This window comes from Acomys russatus, chromosome 29, assembly GCF_903995435.1.
Source record: "Acomys russatus chromosome 29, mAcoRus1.1, whole genome shotgun sequence".
NCBI classification, from domain to species: Eukaryota; Metazoa; Chordata; class Mammalia; order Rodentia; family Muridae; genus Acomys; species Acomys russatus.
In genome coordinates, this window is record NC_067165.1 from 22,788,695 (window position 1) to 22,811,127 (window position 22,433).

At 49.0% G+C, this 22,433-nt stretch overlaps 1 protein-coding gene across 1 annotated transcript in view; it reads left to right on the plus strand.

The window, feature by feature from the left end:
* Csmd2 (CUB and Sushi multiple domains 2) overlaps window positions 1-22,332 on the plus strand; it is a 561,027-nt gene extending 538,695 nt beyond the window's left edge. Inside the window, exons 56-66 of the mRNA XM_051172054.1 lie at window positions 950-1,123; window positions 4,285-4,467; window positions 9,860-10,036; window positions 11,263-11,442; window positions 11,677-11,850; window positions 13,668-13,841; window positions 14,122-14,195; window positions 16,528-16,639; window positions 17,122-17,301; window positions 19,322-19,384; window positions 22,139-22,332. Of these exons, the coding sequence (XP_051028011.1) occupies window positions 950-1,123; window positions 4,285-4,467; window positions 9,860-10,036; window positions 11,263-11,442; window positions 11,677-11,850; window positions 13,668-13,841; window positions 14,122-14,195; window positions 16,528-16,639; window positions 17,122-17,301; window positions 19,322-19,384; window positions 22,139-22,332 (1,685 nt within the window). The remainder of the gene's footprint in view (window positions 1-949; window positions 1,124-4,284; window positions 4,468-9,859; window positions 10,037-11,262; window positions 11,443-11,676; window positions 11,851-13,667; window positions 13,842-14,121; window positions 14,196-16,527; window positions 16,640-17,121; window positions 17,302-19,321; window positions 19,385-22,138) is intronic.
* The last annotated feature ends 101 nt before the right edge of the window (window positions 22,333-22,433 follow it).

A 22,433-nucleotide genomic window follows, 5' to 3' on the forward strand; every position in this document is an offset into this window, starting at 1 on the left:
CACCCCCATTGTAAGATCTAAGGGTGCATGAACTTTATTCCCCAGACACATAGACGGGCACCTAGCACTTAAGAGACATTCAATAAACCTGTGTTGACTAAGAAAGGTGTTGGGCTACAAATGGGGACGCTAAGCCCAGTGCTGGTGCCCTAACCTGTGTGTGACAAGTCTGGCATCCTAAGCTTATCACTGGTCTTTGTGGTTCCTCTTTGATGTTTCAGGGAAAGGAATTTGCAGAGTGAAGGGGGCATGTTGACAACTTTAAGACTGCGAATGAGGAACCAATGAAAACAGCGCTAGAAGGATGGCTCCTCATCCGCCCGGGTGCTCTGTGTGTGTCATCTTTCTGCTCGGGCATTTACTGGGTCCACCCTATGGCAGGGAGGAAACAGGGAGAGATGAGCATGAGGGACAAGACAGGGACTTGACATTACTACATACCTACTATGTGCTACCTAGACATTAATCCGTGCTTCCAATTCAGAAATGGTGTGAAGTGGGCAGGCTGCGCACCTACTAATGTGTCATATAGGTATTAATCTTGGCTTCCAATTCAAACATGGTGGGAAGTGGGCAGGCTGCACACCTACTAATGTGTCATATAGGTATTAATATTGGCTTCCAATTCAGAAATGGTGTGAAGTGGGCAGGCTGCACACCTACTAATGTGTCATATAGGTATTAATCTTGGCTTCCAATTCAAACATGGTGGGAAGTGGGCAGGCTGCTCACCTACTATGTGTCATATAGGTATTAGTCTTGGCTTCCAATTCAGAAACAGTGTGGTGAAGTGGGCAGGCTTTGTCTGCTGATGCATAAGCCAGGAGGAGGTTCACTTCCATCAATATCAAGGTTTCCTCCCCTTCCTCACTTCCCACAATGCGCACGTGTGGAGTGATGGTGGCCCATCCCCAACAGAGCCACTCAGACGTTTGCTTTCTTCCCACAGTGGTGTCCTGTGGCCATCCTGGCTCTCCACCTCATGCCCAGATGTCTGGGGACAGCTACATAGTGGGGGCCATCGTGCGTTACAGCTGCACGGGCAAGCGGACTCTGGTGGGGAATGCCACCCGCATGTGTGGACTGGATGGACACTGGACAGGCTCCCTTCCCCACTGCTCAGGTATGGAGTGTGGAGTATGGTGCACAGAGGCTGGAGGAGCGCTGGCTGCTGGAAGCATGGCCCACAAGCAGGAAGGCAATACCACGAAGGAGCCTGTAGCCCATCTTCCACAAGAGCAAACTCCAGAAAGAAGGGGCTTTCAAAAGAGGCAAAGGGGGTGGTGGCCGTGCATTCGCCCACCTCTTCCATGATAATGTTTGCACACAGCACGTCCCTCTAGACTTTCTCCAGGAAGATGAATGTTCTTAAAGTGTGTTTGATCTACTCTGGGCATCTTTGTTCTCCATGGAATGAAAAGTGCCAAGTAGGACATTAAGAAACAAAAAAGAACCTTCAGGAACTTCCTGCCTGCTAGCACAGTCATCTTCTTGGGCACAGTATGGCAGTGAGGGTTTATTCTAGCCCAGAGAATCACTTCCTTCTCTGGCATTGTGCCAGGGGAAGCTAGAAAGTGTTAGAGTTCATTCTTGTCCAGAAAACTAAGTGGGAAAAAAAAAGCCTTCCTGACTGAAGCACGTGCCTGTTGTCTTTTGCAGAGGCGTCTCCTGTGTGTGTTTAAGAAATAACACATTCAGTGGTGGCATGTGCCTGTAATCCCAGCGCTTGGGAGGCAGAGGCAGGCAGATCTCTGTGAGTTTGAGGCTAGCCTGGTCTACAAAGTGAGTCCAGGACAGCCAGGGCTACACAGAGAAACCCTGTCTCACAAAACAAAACAAACAAGAAAGAACACATTCATTGATGGTGCACACCTTTGGCACACGGCTTTAATCCTAGCACTTGGGAGGGAGGGGCAGGCGGAGTTCAAAGCTAACCTGGTCTACAGACTCAGTTCCAGGGTAACTAGGGTTATATAGAGAAATCATGTCTTGAAGGGAAAAAAAGGAAAGAGAGAGAGAGAGGGAGGGAGGGAAGGAGGTTGGGAGGGAAGGAAGGAGAGAAAGAACACATTCAAGGATTCCAAATTTTGAACTTGAAGACAGTTCAAGGCCCATTTCAGGTCTCACCATCTTTGCTGATGTACCTTTTCAGTACAGAGTCACCCTCCTGTATTTGCCCCCACGGTGCAGTTTTCTGTCGTAGATCCCCATATAGCACAGAGATAGGCTCCCTGCTAGAAAAAGCCTGGAGCTGGAGAGCTCAGCTCTCATACCTGCTTACTGTGGTGCTGCCTCTAGCTGTTAAATTGTCGTTTGAAGGAGCTTTATTCTTTGAGAGGGGATGAGGAACACAAGGTTACCTCATATTCCTCAGACTTAAAAAATAATTCTATGGCTCAGAGTGAAAGAGCCATCCAGGCTAAAGGATGACAGAGTTATGACTAAAACATCTCTGCTCCAGCAAACCAAGACTAGTTTCAAATGCTACCGTCCAGCGCTTACACATGCATTTATGAGAGTGCAGATGTCCCTGAAGTTGGAATCTTTATCTCCTGACAAACCGCTTATTCTAACATCTTCCTCCTCCACTGGCTCTGCAGTGTCTCTCTAGAACCCAGAGCCTGGCTCCCTAGATGCCCGGTCCCATGGCTCTGACTCAGGTTGTCTGCTCTCTCTCACTACCTGGGTCCTTCAGCACTCTCTTGAGAGCGCCTATAGATGTCAAAAGCCAGATAAATAAGAGAGTGTAGCATACAAAGAGGCCCAGGACGAAAATGAAATGATGAGGTTTCAAGCCATAGTTAACCTGTGTGAAAAACTAATGACTCCTCAACTAAAACACTAGGATTAATCACCCCCAATAGTTACCATTTCCTCATGGTAGGAGCATAGACAGCATATGCATCAAAACATCATAGGTACCCAATTCTTATTATATCATATATTAAAGATAATACGAAACTTTAAAGGTAACTGATGACTCTGTGGGTAAAGATGCTTGTCACCAAGCCTGACAACCTGAGTTCAATCTCTGGAGCTCATGGTGGAAGGAGAGAATTGGTGCCTTTGAATTGTCCTCTGATCCCACATACATGTTGTCACTTCCACACTGTAGTCTAACATTGAAGAAAGCTAGGGCAGGAACAGAAACAGGGCAGGAACCTGGAGGCAGGAACTGACGCAGAAGCCATGGAGGGGTGCTGCTTACTTCCTGACTTACTCGCTCCATAATTTGCTCAGCCTGCTTTTTTCTAGAACCCAGGACCACCAGCCTAAGAATGGCACCACTCACAAGAGGCTGGGCCCTCCCAGACAATAACTGATTAAGAAAATGCTCTATAGGCTTGCCCAAAGCCCAATCTTATGGAGGTGTTTTCTCAATTTGGGTTCCCTCCTCTCAGATGACTCTAAACTCTGTCAAGTTGACACAAAATCAGCACACATACCATGGCTCATTGTGTGAGTTTGTGTACGTGTGCGAGTGCACACTCTCTCTCTCTGTGTGTGTACGTACACATACACACAGAAAGAGAGACAGACAGACAGACAGACAGACAGATAGACACAAAATTTAAAGCAATAGAAATTTTTTAAAAGGCCAGGGTCGAGTTCAGGCTGAGCTGTTGGAAGGTAAAACCATGGTAAAGAGTTTGGGTTTTGTCCCATCAGCACTGGAATTCCCTCAAGAGCTGTTCTTACGGGGGAAAACAAAGGGAGGGGGCATCAAATGACTGTTCAAGATCAGTGATTGTTAAACTTGGAGAGATTAGGAGGAAGGGACTGTTTGGGAGGTTGAGGGCAGGAAGGATGCTGAGCATCTAAGCTGAGACAAGAGTGAAGCTGAGAATGGAAAGGACACCACTGGCCGGCAGGTGTGGGAGGATGTGAGGCAGCCTGGCCCATTGGAGGTCTAGCCTGGCATAAGCTGCCCTTCCTGTGTGGCTCCCAAGGACTTCAGAGCTATGTGTTCTGCATGCTGAATAATAAGGGAGAGCCACTTATTCTGCCATCTTCCTGCTGTATGGGGCTCTGTAGTGTGTCTCTATAACATGGAGCCTGGTTTCCTCAGGCACAAAGTTCTATGGCTCCGTCTCCTGTCCTCTGCCCTCCCTCACCTCGCCCTCTAAACACTTAAGTTGTGGTTTGCGCAGACACTGTGGGCTAGACACAGCCCATCATCCATCCCTTTCTCTTCCCCCAGCCCTCTGTTCGTTTACATCCATGGAAAAACAAACTAACAAACAATAAAAGCCTGTCATTGTTTGCTGTGATCTGCTTTTACAGGAACCAGCACAGGAGTTTGCGGTGACCCAGGGATACCAGCCCATGGCATCCGGCTAGGGGACAGCTTTGCTTCAGGCAGTCTAATGCGGTTCAGTTGTGAAGCTGGCCACGTGCTCCGGGGGTCGTCAGAGCGAACGTGCCAGGCCAACGGCTCATGGAGCGGGACGCAGCCTGAATGTGGAGGTAGTGTGTGTGACCCTTCTGCTTCTCCCCTGCCCTGCCTCAGCCGTCCTGCTCCCACTCAAGCCCCAAATGTCCACCCTTGTAGACTGTGAACATCAGCAGACAGTGCATGTCCATTGTTATTAGTAATCTAAAGATAAATATGCTCCCCTCAACTAAAAAAAAAAAAAAAAGACAGGATGGCCCACGGACTAGTGATTTTCCCTGTAGTTTAATTCAGTGACCATGTACTAAATGTTATGGTCTGTATTGAGACGCCGTGGTGACCAGAACAGACCCACTGCATGGTCAGAATTAATTCATCCTCCTCAAACTCATATAAGTTGAGCTCTGATCACCAAGATAATGGGTCCTCAGGGGAGGGGCCAGGTCATAAGGGTAAAGCCCTCACGTCAAGCTCTTGTGAAAAGGACCCAGAGAGCACCCCGCCCTTCCTGCTGTATGGGGACAAAGTGAGGTGCCACCAGCCATCTCAGATGGCAGATTCTTGCCAGACATGGAGTCTAGGGGTCTCTTCACCTTGGGCCTCCCAGCCTCCAACCCAGAAAGTGAATCACCAGTGTTTAAAAGCTGCCTGGCCTATGGTGTTGTGTTATAGCAACCGTACAGACTGAGATACACACCTGGGTCAACCAGAGCTCGCAGACCAATGCTGACCCTTCGGAGGACCAAAAGAAATATAAATTCAACTTAAGGATGTAATCTGGGCCTCAATGATGTCTTATAAGACAGTGTCAATAAGGGAAAACTACTGCTAAACTTCTGCAATCCATCTTTTTGGCAACTCTCACCATGTCTGTCTGTCTGTCTGTCTGTCTGTCTGTCTCTCTCTCTCTCTCATTGAATGAGGTACAAGACATGATGTGAATTAACTATGTGGGAAGGTGGGACAGGGGCACATGCCATGGCCATACAGCACATGATGCAGGCACAGGGTGCCCCGGAGTTAGGAGTGAGGCTTCACCAGACAGTTAAGACAGTGGTTGGCAGATAGCAGCAAAGGGGCGGGGCAGAGGAAAGGGGCGGCAATGGTTATGATAAATTCGGACATTTAAGCTAAGGAAGGAGTGGGTTCATCGATAGAGTGGGAAACAGTGGGAAAGTGGTAGAATCCACAGATCCTAGGATCAGACCAAAAGTCACCAGAGAACTGGTCCCAGGGGGAGAGTGCTGAAGAGAGAAGAAGCAGCCAGCAGACCAGGAGCTAGAAGCTGAGATGGAATGTTCCTGAAGAGCTAGGTGAGGAGTCCAGGTCTCCTTTCTTGAGATGTCATTTGGATTCTGTAGAATGTTTTAGTTATATTCCCTAAGAGAGGTGAGGGATGCCGGGGAGAGTTTAGTGTTTTCTTAAACACCCCGGTGGCTTGCAGCTCTTTTGATGACATTCAGATCCTAGGGTAGAGTCAGCCACATTAACAGGGATCTGGTCAACAATTTGTCAATTAAGCGTTTGGGCTGGCAGTGAATGTGGGGGGTGCGCAAACATGCATGACTCTCGTCACTGTCTGGGTTCTTCTCAAATTCTGATTATCAATCCCGACAACTGGTGTTTTCTTCCTTCAACCGAAATGCTTATGATATTATTTTAATTCATGTTTAATGTGTGGATTTCTTAAGAACAGACTTGAGGCCTGGGGGTGGCTTAGTGAGTACAAGCATTTGCTCTGCAAGCTTGAAGGCATGAGTTCAAATCCCCAGCACCATATAAAAAGCAAGGCATGATTTTGAGTGCCTGTAACCACAGCATTGGGAAAGGAGCCAGGTGGATCCTGAGAGCTGGATGGACGGCAAGCCACACCAAAACATCACGTTTCCAGTTCAGCGAGACCTCATCTCAAAGCAGAAAGGTTGGAAGTGATAGACTCAAAAACATAAAAGATCAAAAAATAAAAAGAAAGTGATAGACTCAGGTCTGGAGAGACGGTTCAGAGGTTAAGATCACTGGTTGTTCTTCCAAAGGTCCTGAGTTCAATTCCCAGCAATCACATGGTGGCTCATCACCATCTAAAGTGAGATCTGGTGCCCTCTTCTGGGATGCAGGCACACATGCAGATAGAATAAAATTAAATAAATACACCTTAAAAGGAAAGTGATAGAATTCTGACCTTCTCCTCCAGGCTCTGAGCACACATGCATGGGTGCTGACACCTGCACATCCACATGCATGCACTATACACAGACACAGACACACACACACACACCCGAAAAAGAACAGACTTAATCTCCTTAAGTGCAGGGAACATAACTTGCTCACTGTATCTCAGGCACCTCAATAGCACAAACATTAGTTGGATGACTGGAAGGCAGGGCCTATCCGCTGTCCTCATGGTACCAAAATTACTTGTAGACTTTACTCTGGGGCTGCATAAGTGTTGATTATCGCTACAAAATCAAATCAACTATTAGAATTATACGCTCTCTTTATAAAAATCCTAGTGGGCACAAGTGACTCTAATAACATAGCAAATTGGTGAATTCATAATTCGGATAATTATTTTAACTATCTGCTCAAGTGGGATTTGACCATGGTTTATATCCTAAAGACAAAGGGGGCTACAAGGAATTCTCAAACTATTTCAGCCATCAAGGTATTAACACTGCCTTGGACCAGCAAGCAGATTAGTAACAGTCTCTCAGAGGAAGGACCAGGGGTCAGAAAGTAAAAAATACAGGAAAGTTAGGGTCAGTAGGTCTTACACAAGCTGTCGTACACCAAACAAGTTTATTAAGACGTACAGGATTTTATATACTGTTTTCGAGGGGGAAAGGGGGCAGAGTCATCAGGAAGCTAATCAAGCAATAGTACACAAAGGGAACACAGCACATCTCAAGTGTGTCACAGGAGTCAGAGGTCAGTGGATCTGAGAACCATGTTCCTTAGGGGAGAAGAGTTGCGTTCACAGGATGAAGTTGTGGTTCCCTCAAGGTCTCGGCCCAGGCCATTACTGGTCTTGCCAAGCCTGCCCCTGGCTTGAGACAAGGATCTATGTTCTTACCCCATATGTCAGGGCCTTGGGAAAAGCCCTGGGTTGCCTGGTTCCCAAAAGAAACAGTGTTGGCATTATCATTCCAAAGCTATTGCATATGAAACACAAAATAGACAAAATGAATAGCAAGTATTTATTGTCATCAAGAGCCAAGACTTTCAGCCTATAAGAATAAAGAAGTAGGGGCAAAGGGGGTGGCTTCGCGGGTAGGAGCACTTGTGACACAGTATAAGGATCTGAGTTCAAATCCCCAGCACCCACGATTGCAGAACACCGCCTCCAGTGTTTCAGGGGGCAGAGAAAGGAAGGGTCCTATGGCTTTCTGGCCACCGCCCTAGCTCCAGGTTCAGTGAAAGACCCTGCGGCAAAAAATATAAGGCCAAGAATGATAGAGCAGGACACCCAACGTTGTCCTCTGGCTTCTGCAGGAATGCAAGGGACACATACATCTGTTTGCACACACATGTGCACATATACCTTATACACACATCTGCAAGATTCTTTTTTTAAAAGCTGCTTTAAAGGAAGTTATGGCAAATTCTTAACCTCAGAGTTGGACTAACAGTGTCACTATATGCTCTTGACATATGTACTTTCAATTAAAAAAAGATATCTATGCAGCCCAAATGTCAAGAATCAATGACTGTGTGGCCACAATGAGGAAACTTAGCACTCACATTGTGGCCTCTAAACCCATTCTCCATTAAATGGGTCCAGGTTCTTTGGAGCAATGGTTGCAGAGCTGGGTCAGAGAATATACAAGATATACCTGAAGTATCCCATCTCCGCAGCAAGGAACCCACCAAGGATAAATGGGGTCGTGTGAAAGAAACCCAGGAGCCATCCGCAAGAGGCTCCATATAGCCAAGTGGGACAACTCAGATGCCAACAGGATGTCAACAGCAGTGGATGCTAACACACTAAGTATTTAAGCCCAGGAGTCCACGTGTTCCTAAGTAAACTCACCTTTGACGGATGCTAGGAAACAAAACATGTTATTCTAATTCCTATTTTTTTAAAAATGAGGTTGCGGGGGGGGGGGGGAAGTCTAGCATTGTGCCAGCCTTTCTTCATGAACATATTACAAGCTATGTCAATATTCACTGCTGAGGGCTTAGAGCTGTGGTGGCTCAGTCGCAGAGTTCTCACTTCCAGCTTTTTTCTCTCCTGCTTTAAACTTCCCTTTCCATGGGGACCAAAGACCAGAGAACATATCAACCAAGGAGAGAAAGATGGCATGGAATTGCTATGTGAGGAGTCAGAAAAGATGTGGGAAATGAAGGAGGGGAAACCATGAGCAGAATATATTGTATGAAAATAACCTTATTTAAAATAAAGGTAGATAGATAGATAGATAGATAATAAATAGATGAAGATCAGGCAGTGGTGAGCATGCCTTTAATCCCAGCACTCGGGAGGAAGAGGCAGGTAGATCACTGTGAGTTCAAGGCCAGCCTGGTCTACAAAGTGAGTCCAGCACAGCCAAGGCTACACAGAGAAACCCTGTCTCAAAAAAAAAAAAAGAAAAGAAAGAAAGAAAGAAAAATTGATAGATGATTAGATTAGATAGATAGATAGATAGATAGATAGATAGATAAAGATTTAAAAATAAAAGGGCAACCAGCCCAGTAGCCAGCATCCTGGAGAAGTATCTAGAAGGAGCCTTACGTAAATATTACTGTGGATGGCAGGAATGTAGAATTGGGGCTGGGGAGATGCTCAGTAAGCTGTGTGCTGGGCAAGCATGTGGACGTGAGTTCTGGTCCTCAACACATGCTCAAGAGCAGGCACGGTGGCTTGTGTTTCTAGCCTTAGTGCTGGAGGAAGGAGGAGACAGGAGACAGCTGAGCTCCCCAGCTGGCTAGCCAAATTGATGAGCCCGAGATCCAGTGAGAGACCCTGACTCAAAAAACATAAGGTGGAGCCAGGCACGGTAGCACAGGCCTGTGATCCTAGCACTTGGGGAGGCAGAGGCAGGCAGATCTCTGTGAGTTTGAGTCCAACCTGGTCTATAAAGTGAGTCCAGGATGGCCAGGGCAGCACAGAGAAACCTTGTCTCAAAAAAAAAAACCCTAATAATAATAATAGTAACAACAACAACAATGTGGAAAGTGATCAAGTAAGACACCTGATACCAACCTTTAGCCTCCATACACAGGTTCACAGGTATACATGTACACAGGAACACGCACACACGCACACACACACACACACACACACACAGATAAAAATAAAAATAATTTTAGAAGTAAAAATCGTATATAGGTCTGACCTTCTTTTCTGTAAGTGAGACAATCAGACACAAAAGTGGCATGAGCTGTGTCCGCATCTTCAGGGTTCCGTGTGGGTCTTCAACTCTGGCAGTTTTGCTTCTGGGCAATTAACGTGCTCTTTTGCTCTGCCAGTGATCTCCTGTGGGAACCCCGGAACGCCAAGCAATGCAAGAGTCGTGTTCAGCGATGGTCTGGGCTTCTCCAGTTCCATCGTCTACGAGTGTCGCGAAGGCTACTATGCCACGGGCCTGCTCAGCCGGCACTGCTCTGTCAACGGCACCTGGACAGGCAGCGACCCCGAGTGCACAGGTGAGAGAGCCAAGACCCCTGGGCCGATGGTAGCTCAGACCACCCAGCCCCTCCCTGCTGAGAAAAGCTGTCAGTGGCAGTCTGGGGGAAAATGATTAGCGTGGGAACCACTTGAGCAGCCCCCGTGCCCTTGAGCATGTTCCGTGCGGCAACCGTGGAGCTAAGTGCTTCGTTTCCCATGTACAGGTTGCTGGAGTCTCACCACAGCCCTATGAGGTAGCTGTGGAAACTTACTCTCTGAGTAAGTGGCTTTTAGTAAAAAGATGACCATAGTGCAAGATGCTGTTGCAGGCAGGCTCTAGGATGGTGTGAGCAGAGACAGTAGCCATGAACCCCACTTTTTATATATGACAGCTGAGGTTCAAGGTACTGATACAATACATCAGCCACTATCCAGGCTGTAGCCCGTCCCTTGAGCTTTCCCTTTCCTTTCAGGACAAAGGCTCAGGGCTCAGTCACACTTTCTCCGCTTTGAAGCTGCCACCACCCGCCACTTCTATGCCTTTCCCTGTCTCAGACCCGTCTCCACCCCAGTCCGGCTCCTGAACATTACATCTGCATAGCTCCCCTTCCTTGCTCCTCTCAAGACACCCCAGGCCTCTTTCTTTAGAAATTTAGGTACCAGGGGACCCAGGTGGACGGAAGAGACGGGCTGAATGACTCTGAGATTTCTCCCTTTCAAAGTCAACCCTGTGGGTTCAGACTTCGTCTGAAATCCCATCACAGATGGCCAGTCATACCCCCTCTCATAACAGAGACTAGGTTGTTGCATAGGCCCTAAGACACTGTGCCATCCCCGCCACAAAAGGCATCCCAGGATGACGAGCCTGGGGTATGCTGCATCCCGGAGCAAGCTGTCTTCTGACCCATTAACGAATATATCTTAGGTTCTTCCATCTAGAAACTCTCCTTGCCCACGACCTCAGCTACTTTGGGTGGCGGCAGGGGGGACGGGGGTGTCCTGAGGTTCTTCCTCCCAGAGGAGAGCGTCTGAAAAAGAAGAGTGGCCGTGGTGTGATTGGATGGCACAGTATAGGCATGGACAGTAGGCCTGTGGGTCAGATGACCCAAGGAAATTTGTCTTTGCACAGTGGGGTGCCCAGGGCTTGGCTGGTCTGACAGTTCCTTCTTGGGTGGGGGTAAGGGGTGATGGAGATGGTCTGAGATGCCAAGGAGACACAAGGTCTGGGCTAGGAGTGAACTATGCTATGTCTCTCTTACTCTAGTCATAAACTGTGGGGACCCCGGGATACCAGCCAATGGCATCAGGCTGGGCAATGACTTCAGGTACAACAAAACTGTGACATACCAGTGTGCCCCTGGCTACATGATGGAATCACACAGAGTATCTGTGCTGAGCTGCACCAAGGACCGGACATGGAACGGTACCAAGCCAGTTTGCAAAGGTACATCGGGATGCTGAGGATGCGGATGGGGTTTGGTGGGGGAGGGACCAAAGAAGATACACAAGTAGGCATTGGCCTTGGACACCCAGAAGGGAGAGGTGCCATCATAACATAGGTAGGCAAGGTGAAGACTGGTGCAGGGTAGCCAGCCAGTGGTAGTCGTGACAGTAATCAAGCTTGCTTTCCCCTCACCTGGACACCCCCAGAACTCAGCCTTCTCTGATCTCCCCACAGCTATCCTGTGCAAACCTCCTCAGCTTATCCCGAATGGTAAAGTGGTGGGGTCTGACTTCATGTGGGGCTCCAGTGTGAGTTACGCCTGCCTGGAGGGGTACCAGCTCTCCCTGCCCGCTGTGCTCACCTGCGAGGGAAATGGATCCTGGACCGGAGAGCTGCCCCAGTGTTTCCGTGAGTGACCTCCAAGGGCCTTGGGCGGGGCCTCCATGATGGCATGACTGCGCATGCGCACTCCCACATGCACGCCAGTGCTCTCTATGGAAAGAATCTGCAGCCGAGATCTGTCTCAAGACACCATTAAAGTGGGAGGGAAATTTGAATGAAAAAATTGAGGATATTTTAATGGAGGCCTGAAGTTAGACACTGTCTGAAGTCACAGACAACAGCAGTGTCCCCTGATCCAAAGGGTTGTTCACCATGTGGGACAATACCCAAGGATGTGAGGCCATCCCATGCCATAGGCATGTCTCTCTCTTCCTGGAAAAGATGTCTGGCGGACTACAGTTTTCAACAGAGAAACTATCCATTATCTGCCTGGCCCGGTTGCGTTATGGTGACTTCCAGTTCATTCCAGGACTCAGGTTCCATGGGTTCCCAGAGAAGTGGGGCTGCAGGATTCCAGATGCACCCATGGGTGAGATCTAGAAAGTCCATTGCATCTTCATGCTGTACACAAGAGTAGGGTTTATCGGTTTCCTTCCTACTGTTATTCCTCTGGAACAATCTACATGCCCTGGCCACTGTAGGTACCTGTGAAATCCTGCTTTGCTTTGGGAATCTCTGCCATGCTTGGGATCAGTAGCTCAGAAAAGTACACAGGTACTTTGCTTATGGTCCGCACCCCAAGGGTTCTGATGTTCTAATGACTCCAGGGAGATTGTGTGCCATGTCATAGCTTCAGGGTTGTCTGGGCTCAACTTTGCTTCCCCCTCTCCCCCGAAACAAAGATCTGCCTTGCCTTTAAATCATCAAGATGGAGGCTGGGGGTGTATCTCAGTTGCAAAGTGCATGCATAGCATGGATGATATTTGGGGTTCCATCTCCCGCACACACACAAAACAAACAAACAACATGCAGTAGCTGTGGGGGTAGAATTCAGTCAGCAAAGCAGTTGTCTTGTAAGCGTGGGAACCTGAGTTTCATCCCCCAGAGCCCACATTGTTTTTTAAACAAAAAGCTGAGTGTGGCAGCAGGCACTCATAACCCCAGTACTGGGGAGGCAGAGACAGACAGACCCCTGGGCTTGCTGGTCAGCCAGCTTAGCATACTTAGCTCCAGGCCAATGAGAGACCCTGTCTCAGAAAACAAGGTGGACAGCGCCTAAAGAATAAGTCAGGTTGTCCTCTGGTTTCCATATGTACCTGCCTGAACACACACACACACACACACACACACACACACACACACACACACACACACACACAGTACTCTATTAAAATAAAATAAAATTTCCCAAACATAGCCATAGTTATGATATATGTTCAAGTTCTTATCAATGGTATTGGATCCTGACACATTATTTATGTGTGACCTATATTTGTTGGCAGATCACCAAGACTTTCCAAGCCACCTTTGTCTATCAGTACACACTGATCTGTGTACCAGCATTTTAATATTTTAATGGTTTTATTTTTTTTTAAGGTGTGAGTGTCTGCATGTGTGCATGTGTGCATGCGCGCACGTGTGTGTGTGTGTGTGCGTGTGTGCGTGCGTGCGTGTGTGTGTGTGTGTAGGCCAGAAGAGGACATTGGATCCCCTGGAGCTGGAGTTGCTGATAGCTGTGAACCCCCTGATCTGGTTACTGAGAATAAATCTCAGGTCCTCTTACCTGAGTAAGAGCACTTCCCCAGGCATCCCCCCAGTTTCCAGAGTTCAAGTGAACCCAGAGGAAAAAAGGGGGGGAGCGGGAAGCTAGGCAGGGGAAGAGGATGAAGAAAACAAGATTCGAGAAAGCATCCTGGGCCCGCTTTTCTCTCTTATCTATCCAGCTGTCTTCTGCGGAGATCCAGGGGTCCCGCCTCGAGGGAGGAGAGAAGACCGTGGCTTCTCCTACAGGTCATCTGTGTCCTACTCCTGCCATCCCCCTCTGGTGCTGGTGGGCTCCCCACGGAGGTTTTGCCAGTCAGATGGGACGTGGAGTGGCACACAGCCCAGCTGCATAGGTGAGAAGGCTGGCGGTGGCGGCCTGGCTGGTGGGCGGCCATGTTAGGTGGCTGCCTGGAGGAGCCCTTCTCTGAGCTTCTTGGAGCAGCAGCATGGGGGGGTAGCGAGAACTAATGCACTAGGGAATGCTGCGATGTCAGCTCAGGCTCCTGTGGAAAGCACGGAAGGTGGGTGGGGTCAGGAGGCAGCTGTGGTCTCTTGCCTTGGCCTCCAGAGCAGAGGGTGGGCAGTAACAACACCAGTGACCCTGTGCTCTGCTTCTTTGTTTCGGTCATCCAGATCCCACGCTGACCACATGCGCAGATCCCGGCATGCCACAGTTCGGGATACAGAACAGCTCCCAGGGCTACCAGGTAAAGAGTTCAAATCAGCCTTTTCATCTTCTATCCTTCCCTGCCACTGTCAGCACCAGAGGCCCCGAGAGCGGCACAGGGAGAGTGGGAGACCTTGGAAGAAGGAAATGCTCCATGGAGCATCCTTCAGAAATGGAAGGTGCTGGTGTGCACCAGCCAGGCTGACATGGCAGTGGGTGGAGCTGCGAATATTTCCCAGTTAGGGAAGCATGTTTGTGGAAATACCAAAACAAGCAAGACACCCACACTCCAGCCACAGACAGGGCTCGTTTGGGAAGTGGGAACCAGCCAGGGCTAAGCATGAGATATCAGCTAGAGGCTTTGCCATCCACAATATATATATATTGTCAGAAGAGAGCCCTCCTAAAGGTGACATTTCAACTGGGGGCATCATGCCAAAACAGCCAGCCCTATTCAGGGCAGAGCTACATTTTTGATTGATTGTTCTCTATACAGGAGCGCTGAGTACGGGAATGGCTGAGCAGAGGGAGATCTGGGTGGCAGGCCAGCCAGAGTGGGCTGAGGTACAGCAGAAGGAGAGCAGAGGTCAGGGACCTAAGCTAGGTCTAAAAGCACTTTGATGCTAGCTGGGAAGGTTGCACGTCTTCCGTGGCTCAAAAGTTCTGCTCATGGAAACACACCTCGGGGACACCCTTGTACCTGTCACCAAGCCACAAGAAATGTGTTGTGCTCGCACGATGGGTCATTATACAGCAGGAAAGGAGAATGAACCCCAGCTCTCCACGACGTGGATGGGTCATAGAAACATACTATTGAATGATAAAGGTGCTACGAAGATGGACACGGTAAAAACACATTCACTTATTTGGACATGTGGTGTGTTACATATGATAGGAAAAAAAAAATTGACAAGGCAAAGAAATTAAAAACATAAAATTCAAGATAGCCATTGCCAGAGAGGAGCTGAGGGATGTGGCAGGGAGGGAGCTTATAGAAGAGTCCCCTGTGGTCATGGCATTGCAGCCCCCGGCTTGGATGACCACCCGGCATCATGTCATAACTTTTGCCAAGACAAAAGCATAGGCATCCTGGTGGGCCCAAGGCCAATGTCCATATCCTCGATTTTATTCTGTCATTAAAGGCAATGACTCAGTCACAGTCATAGGGGACGAGAGTAGGGGCAAAGCAGGAGGGAGCGAGGCATGGGAGGATACAAGGGATGGGATAACTATTGAGATGTAATATGAATGAATTAATTTAAAAAATAAAAATAAATAAATAAAGGCAATGACTCTGAACCACTATTTCAAATGCCGCTCGGGCTTCTGAGTCAAGGAGAGAAAACACAGAGGTTCAAAAAAGAAGCGTGAAGGATGCAGTCAAGGAGGCCACTGCTGTCATGACTGGGCAGAAAGGGTGCGGGGACAGCATTGTAGGAGAGTTGAGGCCGATGGAGCCTTCAGGATGCACTGTTCATCTTGTGCTTCCCCAGAGCCCAGAGGCCCCCTACAGGATGGGGGACAGGGCGGAATCAGACTTAGCTTGGAGGGTTTTGGTTTGGCCAACTAGGCGGATAAAGATGCCCAATTTGTTGAACCAAATGAGGAAGCGTAAGAGAAGGGGTCGGCTGTGGAGGAAAACGGTGAACTGAAGAGCCCTGCCTTGGATCTGAGTTTGTCTGTGTGAGGACCCATGATTGCTGGAGCTGGTAGATGCTACAGTCTAAGTTGCATTGTGGGAAACTGACCTGCCCGTTAAGCCAAATGAACAGAAGAGGCCAGTGGAGCCAGACAGCCAGTGACTCTTGGAGGACAAAGGTGGGGACACAGCCAAACAGGGAGAAGCAAGGAGAGGCCAGCAATTCTGAAATGGCTTTCCAAAGCACGGATTCTCCACATCTGTAAAGGGGGCAGGCCTCCAATTCGTAAAATGCAGTCTCTCATAGGAAAAAAGGGGCACAGAGGTAATTGTTTAATTTCGCACAATTCTTCACCTCCTATAAAGCCTTTCAACTCCACCATCATATTTGAATGTCACGGGTTTCCGGTGTCATTCTGGCACAGCAGCCACTGTCCCTTTATGCTCAGAGAGACTGGGGTTTAGTGTTCCATTCAAGGAGAAAGTGGGTGTTCCAGTTCTGCGCACCTTAATAGTGTGACACGCCCAGTAAGGACACCGATCTGGTCACAAGGAGTACTTTCAGTTAGTCCCAAAGGACCAATAGGATTCAGTCAGGCAGAGGAGCTTCCTGGTGCCAACAGAGGCAACAGTCCGAGTTGGAGTTCTCTCCCGGGAAGTAAGGAAGGGACTGGTAGCCTGTGGCGCACTGCTAGCTAGAAGTTGACATGGGGCCCTTCTGTCCTTGCTGCAGGTTGGGAGCACGGTGCTCTTCCGTTGTCAGAAAGGTTACCTGCTTCAGGGCTCCACCACCAGGACCTGCCTTCCCAACCTGACCTGGAGTGGAACCCCACCTGACTGTGTCCGTGAGTGCCACCCTCACCTGGCCCCACACTTCACCCACTGTCTCAGGCTAGAGTAGTGCGATATGTTCCCTTCAGGATCAGTGTTGATCTCTCTAGCGTCTGCCTCTTGGGGCCTCACAGATGTTTCTACACAAAAGCCTTTCTGGCACCCAAAAGTCATCCCTGTACCTTAGCTAAGAAGCAGCGAACCAGAGCCTGTGAGAACTAAGAATTGTGGAGGGCAGGGTCATGGAAACTGCAGGCGTTGGGTCATCTTCTCAGTGTTGCAGATTGAGGTTCCCTGCGACTGGCTAAGCCATCGTGCTAGAATGTTCCTAGAGACCTTGAGTGTGGGCTTGCAAAGAGGTAAAGGAGGGGGAGCCAGGTATGAAAGAGCAGAGTTGGAACAGGGGGTGGAGGAGAGGCCCGCCTCAAATGTACCTGTCGCATAATATTCAAATCCCAGCCTCCTCAGGCCTGACACTGTCTTTGCTCTCCTCTAGCCCACCACTGCAAGCAGCCAGAGACACCCACGCATGCCAATGTCGGGGCCCTGGACCTGCCATCTATGGGTTACACGCTCATCTACTCATGCCAGGAGGGCTTCTCCCTCAGGGGTGGCTCTGAACACCGTACCTGCAAAGCCGACGGCAGCTGGACAGGCAAACCTCCCATCTGCCTGGGTGAGTGAGGCCTGGTGGAAGCTGGGGAGGAAGGGGCCGGCAGGCACCGCAATAGGGCCAGGAGGAGAACAAACCCCGCCCCTGACTGATGGAAGAGACCACTTGACAAGTTCACGTTGAACCCACCACCTGCCTTCACTAAGGCAAGCACACACCATCCTGCCCTGCTCCTCCTATCAGCCTGGGAGAATGCCTATTTTTATCCCCTCCTCCAGTTGGTCTTATTGTCACCCTGTCACGCCTATCCTGAGTATGGAGTGCTTAGTGTGAAAGACACAACTCTGTCCTAAAGGAATTCATGCTAAGGCATGTTATCATGTTATAGGCATGATCTGTGCCCCCGGGGGCACCTGCCAGAGTCTCCAGGCCCATAAGGGTAGTGGTGGGAATAAAGACAATTTAGGGAGAAAGAAAAATCACTGTCAGGATAGGTATGGGCTAGGGAGCTGGGAGAAAAGCCCCAAAGCACGGGCCATCAGCACCAAGGAAGGCCCTTTGCAGGCCATTTGCACAGCACCCGCCTCTCCGTGCTTGATTGTGAAGGGAGGCTCTTCTTGCGCGTGCTCTTCTGGGTGTGCGAAGCCCAGGCAGGGGAGGGCTTCTAGTCTCTCTCTGCCACCTGGCTTCTTCTGTGCATTAACCTTGATGTAGCTTTCTGCAGCCTCTACTCTCCCGACACAGCTGGTATTTTAAAATGCCATTGTCACGTTAACATGTCACCATGTACTATGTCACCACCACATGTGGAAGACACAGCAATAATGGACATTTGAGAGAAACGCTGGTCAGTGTGATGACCCCTTGAGGAGCCAAGAGATGCACTGAATGCTGGGAATGCGGAGGAAGAAGGCCACTAAAGGGGAGGGCAGGAGCCAGGCAAGACATCCTGGAGAAAGTCATGTGTGGTGTGTGGCGTGGGCTGTGTTTGTGGTGGGGGGGCATATGGTGTGGTGGTGGGGAGTATGGGGTGTTTGCTGGGAAGGTCTGATATTTGGTATACGCGTGTGGTGTATGGCGTGGGCTGTGTGTATGAGAGAGAGCAAGAGATGGTGTGGGAGGTATATGCTCTGTTGTGATATATATGGAGTGAGTTGTATGTGTGAGAGAGGTGTGAGGATATATGGTGTGCTGTTTATGTCAGTTTTTCTGTGTGTGTGTGTGTGTGTGTGTGCGTGTGTGTGTGTGTGTGTGTGTGCGTGTGTGTGTGTGTGTGTGTGTGTGTGTGTGTGTGTGTGTGTGTGTGTGCGTGTGTGTGTGTGTGTGTGTGTGTGTGTGCGTGTGTGTGTGTGTGTGTGTGTGCGTGTGTGTGTGTGATCTATGGTATGTCTATGTTATATATGGTATGAAGTATGTTTGTATGTGATATATAGTGTGGGCTGTATGTCTGGGATGCATGTTGTGGGATGGGTGTGGTACATCGTGTGAGATATGTGAGTAGTGTATGCTATGAGGCATGCGTGATATATAGTGGGAGGTGTTTGTCTATCGTATGTGTGTATAGATTGTGGCATAAGGTGGATGAGCTGTGTAGTGTATGGTATGGTGTGTATGTGTTACATGGTATGTGTATCCGTGTGTGTGTCTATATTACATGCAGTGTGTGGTATGTGTGTTCACACAAGCGATGGACGGATAGGTTGACTGCGTGTCTTGGGCACTGTGAATACTGCTGCAGTGAACGCGGGCACGAGGCTCATCTCCTGCATACGCGTTTCAGTTCCTGTGGGTATAGACCCAGGAGTGAGATTGTTGCGTCCTATGGTTCTAGTTTCAGTTGTTCTTAACTATTTCACTATAGTCTGATACTCCAGTAAACTGACGTGTTTGACTCCTTCACTTGTCTCTGTGCATTGCGCTTTTCTGAGATGGGTCTGTAACATCCCCAGACTGTCACCGGCCCGGTAGGAAAGGAGTCCCGTGCAAGATCTCAGAGAGCATGTTCACCTAACCTCAGACAGGCGGCCATCACTGTGCCAGATGCTAACCCTCTTTCCTCCACCCCGTTCCCTTTCCCCAGCAGAGGTCCGGCCGAGCGGAAGACCCATCAACACTGCCCGGGAGCCTCCGCTCACCCAAGCCTCAGGTAGGCAGAGTCCAGATCGCTGGCTCATGAAACCGGTGCTGCCTCTGCTACACAGTTAGCCAGCTTCGGGCACACAGCTCCCATGGCCAGTGGGAAGGAATGGAAACCCTCTACAGGCAACAAGTCAGCTCCCTGCTGACTCCTAAGGCAGGCTCACCTCAGGAGTTAGCGAGCCTTAATGAAAACCCACAGCAGAAAGCAAGCCATGGTCCCAAGAAGAGAGACTGGGTCCCTGAGCTCTAGAACCACTGGGCACTACAGCCCTCCATGGCCCAGCACCCACCAGTGTGCAGTCACGAACCTCAGAGCCTCAGGTCCTGTTCAGGAAGCTCCTTGGATCTCTTTAAGACAGGACTGTCTCTTTAAGAGTGTCGCATCTAGAATCGGACACACAACCACAGGTGCAGCTTGACCAATGAAAATTATTATAAACTCTGATGTCCTGTTTGGGACCTTCTACTTTTATCTACCTACCACGCCTTTTAGCTTTCCACTGCTGTAACAAATATCTAATCAAATTATGAAGACAGAAAGTTTATTTTAATTCATGGTTCTGGTGTTCCATCCATGACTTGTTGGCCCTGGAGTTTTGACGTTGGGGGTGGGGCAGTATAGACATCACGGTGGGAGCCTATTGTAGAGAAAGCCCATTCACCTCACAGCTGCATGCAAGAGAAACAGGAAGATAAAGGGGCTGGGGCCCCACAGTTCCCTTCAATATCAAGCCCCATTGACCTAAAACGCCCCCATCCGGCCCCAACTCCAAAAGTTCCCACCCCCTCCCAAGAGTGCCAACTGGAGAACTAAGCTTTAATAATAGGCTTTTGGGGGAACAGTCCAGATCCAAACACATTGGCATGTGTTATAGGTTCAGTAGAGGCCGTTTTGTCTGTTGACAAATGAGTGTCACCTCTTACGTGTCAGTTAAATACTGCTAGGTATGACAGGGAGGGAAAGGCTGGCCTCAGGCCAGCGGTTCTTAGCCTACCTAATGCTGCGACCCTTCAATACAGTTCAGTTCCTCATCTCGTGGTGACCCCCAACCATAACGTTATTTCATTGCTGCTCTTTATAACTGTAACTTTGCTACTGCTATGAATCCCACTGCAAACATCTGATGTGCAGGGTGTCGGATATGCGCCCTCCAAAGGAACTGAGGCACACAGGCTAAGAACCACCGCCTAAGAGCGTTTCTACAAAGCTGAATGGTTTAATAGCACCCTAGCCAGGGGCTCCTATGCACCCACACTGTGCAGCATCATTTGCAGTGTTGGAGCATTCAAACATTTAAATGCAGCGTTTAAGCCCGAGGGTGACCCTGATGAGGGAGGTGGAATGACATCGCCCCCCCCCCCAACTTGCAGAATAGAACTGCAGCCCACAAGTGAGGAAGCTGGTCTCCTGGACTCGATGAAGCCGGCACATACAGATTAAGGCTCAATGTAGGCACTTGCTTGACTTCCCTATGTCCAATGAGTTGTGTCGTGTTGTCTTCAGCAGTGGTGCCTTAACCATTATGGGGTACAACCTATAGTCTTGGCAACAGCTGGGGTTTATTTGAGGATTCCAATGAGACCCATTTGACCAACACTTCCCAGTATTGGAAGCTTCATTTGATGACAAGAGATGGCCTGTTGGGGCTCTGTCTTGTCCATTATTGGGAAATTTCATTTAGATCGCCTTCACATATGTATGGACTTTGAGATACTTCTATTGTGTCAGATTTACATACCATCCCTCAAATGGCCTTTAATTTTAGTTTTCTCTCCCCACATTCCCCCCCCATCTCCTCTTCCCCTACTCACTTGATCCTGCCGTTCACACTCCCCCTACCCCACCCCACATCCATCCATAACTATCTATTCTGTTTTTCCCCCTAGTGAGGTCTGTCTGTTCCCCTAGGTCTAGTCCCTTATTCTATACATAAGTGATTCCATGAATAGCAGCTTAGTCATCATTGACTTAACAACCACATAGAAGCAAATGCCCTTATATTTCACTCTTAACCGACACATAGGCACACATTTATGAGGCACACTATGAAGATATGCTGTGTGCCTATGTTGTAATATAATTACACGAAGCTTCTTAACGTGCATTGCCTTACTTAGAACTCTTTAAGCACATCTGGAATATGCAGTATGTTATGATTAACTGTAGTCACAGCACTGGGCAGTGGTAGATCATTAATGTCCCTCCTGCCCAGCTGAAACTTTGTCCCCTTTGACCAGGAATCTACCCCCATCCCATTTCTGCCCGTCTCTACTGCTAACGTTTGACATTTTAGCTTGGTCTGTAAGTGGGAGAATAATCTTTCTGCCTCTGGCTTATCTCACACAGCGTCGTGTCCTCCCCAAGTCCACCCATGTTATCACAGGGGAAAGGATTTGCCTTCTATAGGGATGAGTGGTAATTCGTTACTGGGTCCATTTTCTTTACCCATCCACCCACGGATACTACGGTTGTCATAATTTGGCTGCTGCAATTAGTTGCAATGAATGTGGACATACAGACATCTCTTAAGTATGCCTGTCTCAGTTCCCTCCACCGGTCCATTCTAAGACACGAGAGGATTATACACCAAAGAACCCTGCCATGCCCCCCCCCCACACACACACAAATACACACACATCAGATACTCAGGAAAGAAGAGTCTCTGTGTACAAGCTGGGATCAGTCATCAGGTTGTCTGTCTGTCCATGGCTGTCCCAGCGACATCCAAAGTCTATCTTACACGTTCCTCATTCCCTCCAGTTCCAGGGGATGTGTTCGCCAAGAATTCCTTGTGGAAAGGGGCCTATGAGTACCAGGGGAAGAAGCAGCCAGCCATGCTTAAAGTGACCGGCTTCCAGGTAGCCACCAGCAAGGTCAACGCCACCATGATCGACCACAGTGGGGTGGAGCTGCCAGTGCGATTCCAGTGGAAGGAGGGGTGCAGTGGCCTTTGATTGCTTGTGGTTTCCTAGTTCAAGGGCACTCACTGTATTAGTTACGTTGTGCTGTGGCTGAGTGTTCTTACAGGAGGAGCAACTCTGGGGAAGGGGGGTTT